This window comes from Loxodonta africana, chromosome 4 (assembly GCF_030014295.1).
Source record: "Loxodonta africana isolate mLoxAfr1 chromosome 4, mLoxAfr1.hap2, whole genome shotgun sequence".
Taxonomy (NCBI): domain Eukaryota; kingdom Metazoa; phylum Chordata; class Mammalia; order Proboscidea; family Elephantidae; genus Loxodonta; species Loxodonta africana.
Window position 1 is genome coordinate 143,149,976 of NC_087345.1, and position 12,178 is coordinate 143,162,153.

Consider the following 12,178-nt stretch of genomic DNA (forward strand, 5'->3'; position numbering starts at 1 on the left):
TGGCCTTAGACACAGCTGATTAGCTTTTCCCTTGAGACACTGTTTTCATGTGGCTTTTAAACACTGATCTCTCTTGAGTCTCCACTTCATTCCAAGGCTGCTCCTCTTGCTAGTCTCATTATCTGCTGACCTCTAGTATTGAAGGGTTCCAGGGCTTGGTCCTTAGATGTCATTGCTTCTTTACCTCATGTCTCCCCAAATGATTTTAAATACTATCTACATGATTAAGGCTCACAAATTGATATCTCTATCCTAGACTTACCCCAATACTTCTACCCCAATAGACTCCCAGATTCAACTGCGTACTCATCATCATTATAGATGTCTGATTAGGCAACACAAACTGAATGTGTCAAAAACCGACCTTCTAGCCTTGTTCCCGACCTGTATCTCCTGCAGTTTTTTCTCAGTCAAAGCAAACACCACCAGCAATTTGCTCAGGACAAGGACCTCAGACTCAACCTAGTGCTCTCTTTGTTTCACACACCTCCTCCAATCCTTCAAAGCGTTATGTCATTGCACTTCTCAAAATAGGCCTGAAATCTACCCACTTCTTTTAAGCTTCACACATTTATCCCATCGTTTCTCACTTGGATTGTTTCATGAACTTCCTCTCTGGCCTTTCCAATTAACCCCTCTAATTTATCATCCATACAGCATTTGGACACATGCTGAACAGTAGACTTCCTGTGACGATAGAAAACAATGCATATCTACGCTATACAATATAGTAGCCACTAGCTACTTGCAGCTGTTGAAATACATGACTGAGGAACTGAATTTTAAATTTTATTGATTTGTAACTAATTTAAAATTAAACACTCATATGGGCTAGTGTTTAACCTATTAGTGCAAGTATAGAGTGACCCTTTTATAATCAGATGAACTCCTCTAATGACTTTCAAGCTCACACTGAGTCAAAGCCAAAGTCATTCTTGTGAGGCCTGCCGTGATCTGACCTCCATTTGCCCTCTGAGCTCCTCCCTTCCCCATCTTTTCTCTTCCAGCTTTATGAGAGACTTTGGTTTTCTCTGGACATGAAAACACTCTGCCTCTTAGAGGGCTTTTCACTTGCTGTCCTCTCTGTGCATATACCCTTCCCCTAGAAATTGCATGGGTCACACCTTACTACTGATCTTGGTTCAATTGTCCTCTTATCAATGAAGCTTTCCCTTAGAAGGCTTTATTAGATAAATACTCACACCCATCTACTTCCCCCAGAACACTCCTCACCCTTCTAACTATATTTGCTTTATTTTTTTCGTGGCTTTATCATCATAGTGCAAACTATACTGTTACCTTTTTACTTTTTATGGTTAGCTTTTTTTCATGTCCTCTCACTTAGATGTAAGATCTAAAAGGGCAGTTGATTTTGCTTCACTTGTCACCACCCCCTCCAAAATAGTTCCTTCATAATTTTTTTATTAATAATTCAATGTCATAATCCTAAGTCTATATAGGAAACCCTGGTGGTGTAGTGGTTAAATGCTATGGCTGCTAAGCAAAAGCTCAGAAGTTTGAATCTGCCAGGTGCTCCTTAGAAACTCTATGGGGTAGTGTTACTCTGTCCTACAGGGTTGTTATGAGCCTAAATTGACTCGATAGTAAGGGTTTTTTTTTTTTTATGTCTATGTAAGGTAGATAAGATTCAGCAAGGTTGTCGGAAAGTCTCCAGCAAGATTCCAGAAGGAAGTAGGGTGAGAAATGGTAAAAAAAAATAAATTTATCACACAACACACCAAATTGCAAGTTTGACATCAGGCAGGGAGTCAGAGCCCTGAGGAAATCTATGGAGAAGATCTTATTTCCTGCTATGACAGGGGAAGAGAGTCACTTGTTAGATGCAGAACATGGGGCACTAGAAGCAGAGTGGTATTGGAAGTTATTGAGTTAACATGCCATGTTGTTCTGGTTGGTTAAGCTTATTAATGAAAATCTGTGCCAGAGGTGATGCTCCTAGCTAGTTTATGGTAATATTCCAGGATTCACATTTATTAAAGAAAAAAGATGTTTTAGAAAAATTTAAGTTTAGGTCCTCAAAGCCTATGAAAATGGCCATGGAAGTTACGCATGTCTTATACTCATTTCCAAGGGGGGCTATAGGTGGAGTTAGGACTGTACGTGATGTTGCAAATATCTACACTTTTCTGAACTTAGGTCTCACCAGTCTTGGGAACACGATTAGCAAAAAATGGTTATATCAATTTTTTGAAATAATTTATCACTCAGTTTCCTGTACCCTTCTAGGCCAGATAGAATAATTTTCCTGTTTTACCTCTCAAGATTAGCTTTACTGTCTTACAGTGCCAATAACCTTGGAATTGTGTCAACTTCCTTTCAGAAGGAAGGTCATACTCTGATATGACCACAAAAATGCTATTAAAGGATTAAGTAGAATTCTAGAACTCCAAGAGAACTTTGAGATCATTTGTCCAATTCCTGATTGTAAGGAGGAGAAAAGTGAGGTCAAAGACTCCATATATACTTTCTAAAGTTCACACAAGTACAAGATGTGAACTAAGTCCTCCCTCTCCTGGATTCCTCATCTTTGCTGCCCCTCCAAGCACTCACCTCCCATGTGGCACAGAGATCCACGGTGTCAAACATTACTTTTCCATGTTCATCTGTTGGTAGTATCTCCTCCCCGGGCTGGAATAAAAGCAGTCATTAGAGTGACGTCACAAAACACTGTCTGCACCCTTAGTCATGCTGTGTGGTACGTCTAGGGCTGGGACACTAAGCCCCAAGTGGTAGTTACAGTAACTCTGCAGATGCTAATGTTCGCAAAATGTTTTGTGCATAGAGTTGTAACGAATGCCTTTTAAAAGATAAGCTTTCCATAATGGGTGTTCTACTATACATTTTAATAAATGTCACTTTCCTATGTATTAATGGGGACTCATATTTGATTCGTGTTATTTTTGCTTTGCCCTAGTATATTTTGTTTTTTATCAAATGCTTCTCTTTCACTTGGAAAGGCAATAATTCACATGCCCTTTATTTTCATAACAATGGATTGCAATATAAACCCAGACTGAGGTATAAGTGTACAATCAGTGCTCCTTATGCTTCTAAATGCATGTTCTTATGATAGGCACATGAACCAAACAGGTTCAATGCAGAAACATGAATTATTATTTTGGATCTGTCCCCAGTATAACAATCCATATGGCCTCCAAAGAAAAACTGAATTAAACCATCCATCCAAGATGATGTTCATACTGACAGTGAAAGTGAAATAGGGTTAGTGATGCAAATTTCTAACCTTGAGAGCCATTGGGTTATGAATAATGTAGAGATCAACATAGTCCAGCTGAAGCTTTTTCAGTGACTTTTCCAAGGCTGGCCGAACCAACTCTGGTCGAAGGAAAGTGGCCCAAAGCTGCAGAGATTAAGAAGGGAGTTGTGTTTGATTAATACTTTAGGCAATTTAATGAAGAGATATAGAAACTGATGACATGGGGATTGTGACTTGTTCAGCAAATTCAAAGCTGAAATTTGTTTGCCAACATCATTGCTATTAAGCTAAACTTGCAGACGGAACAAATATGAACCTGGACTGTAATCAGCAGGAATAGAAGTAATCTTTAGGTTTTATTCGGACTCTTAGTCATTTATTGTGATACACTGAAATATGTGTGTTTCATTTTGAAGTGAAATAGAAGACATGATTAATATATCTAAACAATATGGAAACTTTGCCCTATGAAAACAGCTTAAAGGAACGGGATTTCTTGCATGTATTGAATACTGTGGAGGACGCTGAAAGCAGCTGTGCTGGGAGGGTCCCATTACCGGTAACAGAAAAAAAGGGGATCTCCACCCATTTTGCAACATTTTGTTTAATGTTTACCTCCTGAAAAGTTATTGTCTTTCTTCTCCTAATATTTAGAAATTTTTCTATTGGTTGAAAACTAGATGATCACAGGGGCAAACTCCCTTTCTTCTTGGGTTTCTCTTTTATCTGATCTACTCATACTAATGTTACTATCTCTTTGAATATATTGTCAGTACATCTACTGAGCAATAGAAGGAAATGACTCAAGAGGTAATCTTTATTAAGTAACAATTTATGCCAATCATCAGAATTATGTTTAATAGAGTTCACACAGCAATTTCACAAACTTTAATTCTATCATCAATTTGACACTACGACGGAAGAATTAGTATTCCTTTCTTATAGATAACTGAAGAAAAAAATGTGTTGAACATGTTAGTAAGTGCTGGGCAAAATTCAAGAAATGTTAGCTATCAGACATTCCCCAGGTTACAAAAGTCTGACTTAGGGACAACTCATACTTGGCCTTTAATGTTAGGTAAATCTGCCTTCACTTTGAAAGAATTGCAACAAGTTCTTCATCACAATCACCTGACCTTGTTGCTATGTGGCTTTTATATCACTGAAAAGACTTTGAGACTTTTCTTTCACTAAACTAAGTCTACTTAAGAACCTTATGTACCTGTTGCAGCTGCCTACAAATTCTTAACGCCATACTCAGGAATGGATCTCCTTACCAACCTAGAGATTGCCTGTGTCTTATTTAATACGGAAACAGCTCTCTTATATTGTTCTCTGTATTGACATAGGTGAGACTTGAGATCCAAAATGTTAAGAAATTTTACATGTCACAGTGATAATAAGAAAAGCTGTAATTTGATTATAGATCTATGTGATTCTATCCTTCATGCAAAAGCACAGTGCTTTAGGGTGAGGCTCAGAAAACAAAATACTTTAACATCACAAAACTTAAACATAGCAATAATTAGAAAGCCATCACCACTCTCTTCATTTGATACTATCTTTTTCAGGTAAATATGTGTGAATAAAAGATGTAGAAATATGTGTAACTCACCAAACCACTCAACTAATCATCTAACCAATTTCCATACACAATCGCTTCATAAATGTTCACACACACCCCAAATACACAGCACCTTTGAAGTGTAGAATATGTCTTCCCTTTTCACAATGCCATCGGCAATCTTGCTTCTGATGGCTTGTCCAACTTCCTCTTCATTATCATACACATAAGCTGAATCAATATGACGAAAGCCAGCATCAATAGCTAATTTGGTTGCCTCCTCAGGTTTACCCTTAGGCGCCTAAGGAAAAACAAAAGATAGTATTCAGGAATCTACTTGACTGAGAGGTAATTGGTGCCACAAGCACTAACTTTCACCAGAATGAACCATTCCCTCATGTCTTGTGTTAGTTCTGCATGTGAGGTACCCACCGGTTTACCTGGAACTTTTCCAGTGTCAGAAATGAAGCTGGGCATCCCAGGAAACCCTTCAGTTCAAGGAAACTGGGGTAATTTTTCATTGGCTTTGCAAGTCCTCAATACCACAAGTAGGATGGGGATTGGCTAAGTAACTTACAGTAAATAGTTGTTTTCATAGGTATGATTTACTGGAGTGAAGGGACACAAAGCAAAATCAGCAAAGGAAAAAGGTGTACGAGGGAAGTACAGAGGAAACCATGCACGAGCTTCCAAGAGTTTCTAGTGGAGTCACACAGAATACACTTGATTCCTGCAGGATGGAATTCTGACAACACATGGGGAATGTTGTCTGATGGGAAGCTCATTAGAGACTCATGCCCAAGGTTTTTAGTGTGGCCTGGCCCCTCCCTTCCCAGCACATACCAAAATGTCAGACAACCAGGAGGAAATCAGCTATTCATCCAAAACCTCATTGTGCAAGCAGTTTAGTCACAAACACCCTTATCAAGAGGAGGATGATATGATCCCTCCTGGAATCCTATTTCTGGATGCCAGTTAAGGGCAACCTTAAAAGCAAAACTTTCTATGGATAGTAGTCCACTGTTAGTTCTGTTGTACATAGCCACCCTATTTGCAGTGGGGAGCTATGTAGTAAGTGTAAAATATGTACTCTAGAATAAAGATTCAGACATAAGAAACTGACTGCAGACTTAAGGGATTACCAAAATAAGTGTCTGCCCTGAAAACAAGGACAATTCAATTAGGGAAGGTGTAATAACGGTGAAATTTAAAATTATTGGTTTGTCTACTAAAAATTGAACACCGACTTTAGAGTGCCCTTGATAAAGAACAACAAAAAAAATAAAATACTTTTCCTGTGCTTTTGAATATTTCAGAAGCTTTGTTTTTCAGTGTAATCACCAGAAACTAGATACTCAGTCCTTACTGCCCTCTAAGAGCCCCTAGCTTGTTCCTTCTTTAGGAGAATGAGCACGAGGTGGTTACCATGTCTAAAGCTTAAGGGCTGTCCTTGTCTCTCTAATCTTTCTTTGCACTACAAAGTAGACAATACCTGTCACTTTTCCTTCATAATGTTTTTTGAATACTTCCTTCTATGTTATAGGTGAGAAAAGCGAGACCCAAAAATTCAGTCACTAGTCTTTTGTCACACAGCTAAAAGACAAATTCGGAATTCAGATTAGCTCTCTTCCATTCCAGTGACCTGGCTCCTTTGCTCCCTCTCATGTTAGGGGACCAACTCTATCTGTTTGCTTCCTATCTAAGATATATTAACAAGGACCGAGAATTGAAGACTTGGTCTTTTAAGGTTGTAGCATGTCCACGAAAAAGGTGTCATATATCCTTCCAGGATGAGTTTTCCAGCAGTAAAAGACACATTAGGGAAACTGGCTCAGTCCAGGTCCACCATTTATTGCCTGGTGCTCAGCATGAAAACTGAAATGGTCCCCCGCAATTCCTCATTGCTATATTTGTTTCCAGGACCCTTTACCTCAAAGATCGCTGTGCATCATGCCTCATTGATAGGCAGGAAGATTTCTTGAATAATAGAATTATACAGAGAACCCCCTCCCATTGTAACCAGTCTCAATGCAGGCAGTGCATTTGACTGCTGAGGTTCATCTCTTCTGACAAGCTGTGACTTTAATGGGAATGGAGGAAAAACCAACGCCCAGAATAATCCATAGCTGACCACATATCAGGCCCAGAAGCACTGAGTGAAGCCTGTCTGCCTTCTCACTTTATCCGTGGAATAGCTGTAGCCTGGTAAAACTGAGAACTCCGTGAGCCCCCAGAGTCACACAAGAACTGGGGATGTGACAACCCAGGACAGCTCCCTCTCACCCTGGAACTGTTTTCATTTGAATCTTTAACTCCAAGACCCCATCCTTACCTCCGATGATGCATAGGTGCCATATCCCAGGACAGGAATGAAATGGCCATCATTTAGTTTCAGACAACGACGTTTGAGATCCATCTTCTGTCACTGTCCTAAGCACAGCCTGTTTTCTTTCCTCTGCTTTCCCCAGAGATATGAGCAACAGGAAGGCAAAACTCCAACTGCCCTGGTCAACTCTTATCTAAAGGCGTGTAGGAGTGGCCAAGGTTAAAGGAGAATTCCACGGAGTACAAACAGAATTGTTCACATTTGAATAATTTTTTTTCCAAAGGGAATTCTTAATTTCTTTGTAATGTAAATCTTTAAATGTTCTGTAAAAACTAATATCGTAGGTTAGTAAGTTTTCTCTTCAGTTCTACCACACATTATCTTAAATTATTAGAATATATTCACTGAAAAAGTACTGACAATTGTTAGACCAGAAACCTCCATACAGTAACTCGCTTTTGTTTTTTGCTGATGGCTATGCCCCTTCTTGATCATGCACCATTTGAAACATTTAAATATCTTAGACCACACACACACACACACACACACCATTACACATGCATGCACACAATTTAAACAAATGATTCATGAGCTATTTTCAAAATGTCACTCTCAGTGAAGAATCAAAAGCAGAAATTAAAAGAACAATTATCATTTTAATTTTCCCATCTACAAAGTTCTTTCTGCTTTCTTTATCTACAATAAGAATATCCAGTCTTGGCAAGCCTTCAGCAAAAACAGGCAGTCTGGCATGGTGCTTGCTGAGTTATAAATTAACATCAGTTTGCTCCCTGGAGTATAAATGGTTAACTTAATTTTCCAATATGCAACCAGAGCCCTAGAGTTAGTTTATATCTTTCACCCAGCTATGTAGATTCTAAAAAAGTATCCTAAAATTGCCAAAAATGAAGACAAATATTGTATATAATTTATGATCTTGCTCTGCAGTATTCACAAAAGAAAAAAACCGGAATCAACTGAAATTGCAATGGATTTGGGAGAATGCTAGCATGTGCTGATATAAGGGAATATTGTGAAGCCATTAAGAATTAAAAAACATAAATATTGTATTTAGGAAGAATTTAAAATATATAGGCCAAAAGGATATTAATATGTGGTTAAAAAAGCAGAGAATGTATTGTGCATAGCCAGTAGTGTCTTATGGTAACATAATATGCATTAATGCAAGAGCAATGCTTCAAACTGTTAATAGCAATTATATCTGAATGTAGGAACATGTGTGATTTTTTATTCTCCTGTGGATACTGTCAGAGTTTTCTATAATTATTATGTGTCACATTTTTGGCTACCAAAAGTGCTTACTTGTACAGAGAGAAAATATCTACACCAGAATATCTGAACACCAGGGAGTTTCCTGGTAGACGCCCAAAGCTCTAAACTTTATCTCATACTACCTTTGTTCACCTGACACAGACGTCACTTGCTGTTCTTCACCCATAATGAAACTTCTGATTATCACCTCTGATTTATAAAATTTGAATTTCAGAAGTCTCCTGGCATTGGACTTCCTGGACACTGCCACCATCTCTTTTTTTCTTGGACTGAGAATTTTTTTTTGACAGCCTTTGGCTTTAAGGTTTGAACAGATTCATATCCAGTGCCTCCCAAACGGCCTAGCCGGATATACTAGAGTTGGTCAAAATCTCTGTTGGAACGGTTGGGCCTTAGGACCAGAATTATGTGTTTCCCCACACCACACCTAGCAATTCTGGGATGTCTCTCAACAACCTTCAGGAGTGACCTCTGTTTCTCATCTGATTTCTGTGTGACTCAAATTTCCTAGAGACTGCATCACAAATAACTGTAGTGGTTTTTTCTGTAGGGTGATCCTTAGTTCTATGAGCAGCTGTCATGACATGTCTTGGCTATTTCCCCACTTTCTGTGTTTCTCCTCTGCCCCCTCTTTTAGAGATACAATTCCCTCCTCCATCACTGCCATGATTCCAGGAGAAATGAAATCTTGGAGCAGGAATTATAAACTCTCAGGGCTTAGAGGCCAATTTAAAGCACAGAATAAGTGAAAACATCAGATGACACACATTGTTGTGATGATGACTAAAACCTTTACTGGAAATGGATTTATATTAATCTTTAAAGAAAATTCTCAGAGTCTCAAAAGATAAATGCTTAAGGATTCACCTGTGACTAAAATGCATTACAAATGTCCGTTGGGTATTCGTCTAACCTGGGTTTCAGTGAGAGCGATTTCACCATACGGTTGGCCTAATCATCCCACTGTGCTACCTCTGATAGCTAGAAATGTTTTCCCTAGATAAATCAAAAACAAACTGACAAAAATTCCAACCAAAAACTAAGGTGGGTAAGAAGTAAGGTAGCATACCATCAAGAGCTGATGGTATTGAAGGAAGAAGCCCTAGCTGCATGGAATATATTGATGAAAACCAATTCTCAGGGAATTGACTGAATACCAATTAAGATACTTCACCAAACAGGTGCACAGATGCAGCACTGCAGTTGGTCACTTGTCTATGCCGTGAAATTTGGAAGACAGCTACTTGGCCAGTTAACTGGAAGAGATCCATATTTGTGCCCATTCCAAATAAAAGTAATTTAACAGAATGCAGAAATTATTGACCAATATCAATAATATCACATGCAATTAAAAATGATTCAAAAACAGTTGTAGCAGTACATTGACAGGGGACTGCCAGAATTCAAGCCAGATTCAGAAGAGGATGTAGAACATGGGATATTATTGCTGATGTTAGAAGGCTCTTGGCTGAATGTAGAGAAAACCAGAAGGATGTTTACCTGTGTTTTAGTGACTAGGCTAAGGCATTCAACTTTGCGGATCATAACAAATTATGGATACTATTGCGAAGAATGGGAATTTCAGAACAGTGGGTTGTGCTCACGAAGACCTTGTATTTGGAACAAGAGGCAGTCATTCAAACAGAAAAAGGGAATAGTGTATGATTTAAAGTTAAGAAAGTTGCGTGCCAGGGCTGCATCCTTTCACCATACTTGTTCAATCTGTATATCTGTCTGCTGAACAGATAATCCAAGAAGCTGAAGTATATGAAGAAGACGGGGCCTTCAGGATTTTAGGAAGACTCGTTAACAAACTGAGATATGCAGATGACACAACCTTGCTTCCTGAAAATGACAGGGACTTGAAGCACTTACTGATGAAGATCAAAGGCCACAGTCTTCTGTATGGATTGCACCTCAAGATAAAGAAAACAAAAATCCTCACAACTGGACCAGTAAGCAACTACATGATAAAAAAAAAAAAAAAAAAATTGCAGTTGTCAAGGATTTCATTTTCCTTGGATCCACAATCAATACCCATGGAAGCAGCAGTCAAGATATTAAACAACAGATTGCATTGGGCAAATGTGCTGCAAGAGACCTTTCTATAGTGTTGAAAAGCAAAGATGTCACTTTAAGCACTAAGGTGCACCTGACCCAAGCCAAGGTGTTTACATTGCCTCATATGCATGTGAAAGCCGGACAATGAACAATGAATAAGGAATACAGAAGAAGAATTGAAGCCTTTGAATTATGGTGTTGGTGAAAACTATTGAATAGACTACGGACTGTCAGAAAAACGAACAAATCTGTCTTGGAAGAAGTACAGCTAGAATGCTCATTAGAAGCAAGGATGACGAGATTATGTCTTACACACTTTGTGATTGTGAGGATGGGGCATCACTGGGCAGTGTTTCCTTCTGTTGTGCATTGGGTTGATATGGGTTGGAAATGACTTGTACGTACCTAACAACAACAGTGCTGTTGGAACAAAAAAAATACCACAAGTGGGTGGCTTCAAAAAACAACAAAATTTTTTTTTGTTACTATTCTGGAGGTTAAACATTCAAATCAGGGTTTCAACCACGTCAATTCTTTCTCTAGGCCCCTGTGCTAGTTTCCTGTGTCTGCACGGGATCCTTGGTGTTCCTTTGCTTGTACAGTCTTCCTTACATGTCTTCTCCCTGTGTGTGTCTCTATGTCTATTTTTGTTTGTTTGTTTGTTTGCTGTTGTTTGTTTTTCTTTGGTGAGAAAACATGCATAGTGGATTTACCTATCCATCTGTTATTAGGATTTTTTTTTCTCCATTTATATTTTTAAATTTTTGTATAGTTTATTTTGTTATTATTTTATATATGCAGCAAAACATACACCTATCCAACAATTTCTACATGTAACATTCAGTGATCTTGATTACATTCTTGGGGTTGTGCAATCATTCTCTCCCTCCTTTCCTGAGTAGTTCCTGCCCCATTTGCATAAACTCATTTCCCCATTATGGTTATTATCTAATCTTTCAATTTTCTGTTGTCAGTTTGACCCCACATAGATAGATCTTGGAAGAGCGTAATGCTCAAGGCGGACATTTTTTACTAGTTAAGCTAAACTGTCATTTATTTTTAAGAAGAATTCAAGGGATATTTTTGTTTTCAGGTTTAATATTCTCAGTGCAATAGTTTCAGGGTTTTATCTAGCCTCCATGGCTCCATTAAGACTGGATTCCATGAGAATTTGAAAGCCTGTTCTGCATTTCTCCCCTCCCCCCCCCCTTTTGATCAGGATCCTTCCATAGAATTTTTGATCAAAATGTTCAGTAATGATAGCCAGGCACCATCCAGTTCTTCAGGTCTCATGGCAAAGGAGGCAGTTGTTCATGGAGGCGGTTAGCGACACATTTTATTTCTTCCTCCTATTTCTGAATCCTTCCTCTGTTGCTCCAGACAAATAGAGACCAATTGTTGGGCCTTGGATGGCCACCTGCAAGCTTTTAAGACCTCAAGCACTATGAAATGAGCTAGGAGGTAGAACAGAATCCCTAAACATGTTATTAGGCCAATTAACGGTGGTGCCCCAGGAAACCATGACCTGAAACCTCCAAACCAAGGAACCAAATTTCATAAGGTGTAGGGTTGTACATAGTAGCTTCTGCAGCTACTCCTTTTTTTTTTTTTTTTTTTGTCACCCTTGTAAACATATCTATCACACAACATTTTGCAGGTGTCCAACGTATTGACAGCAACTCATCAGCTGTGCAAA

General features: G+C 38.7%; 1 protein-coding gene across 1 annotated transcript in view; it reads right to left on the bottom strand.

The window, feature by feature from the left end:
• LOC100659630 (aldo-keto reductase family 1 member C1-like) overlaps nt 1-7,829 on the bottom strand; it is a 32,438-nt gene extending 24,609 nt beyond the window's left edge. The window contains exons 1-4 of the mRNA XM_023548960.2: nt 7,135-7,829; nt 4,936-5,103; nt 3,266-3,382; nt 2,572-2,649 (exon numbers count right to left, since the gene is read on the bottom strand). Coding sequence (XP_023404728.2) covers nt 2,572-2,649; nt 3,266-3,382; nt 4,936-5,103; nt 7,135-7,218 — 447 coding nt within the window. The 5' untranslated portion in view covers nt 7,219-7,829. The remainder of the gene's footprint in view (nt 1-2,571; nt 2,650-3,265; nt 3,383-4,935; nt 5,104-7,134) is intronic.
• Between the last annotated feature and the right edge of the window lie 4,349 nt (nt 7,830-12,178).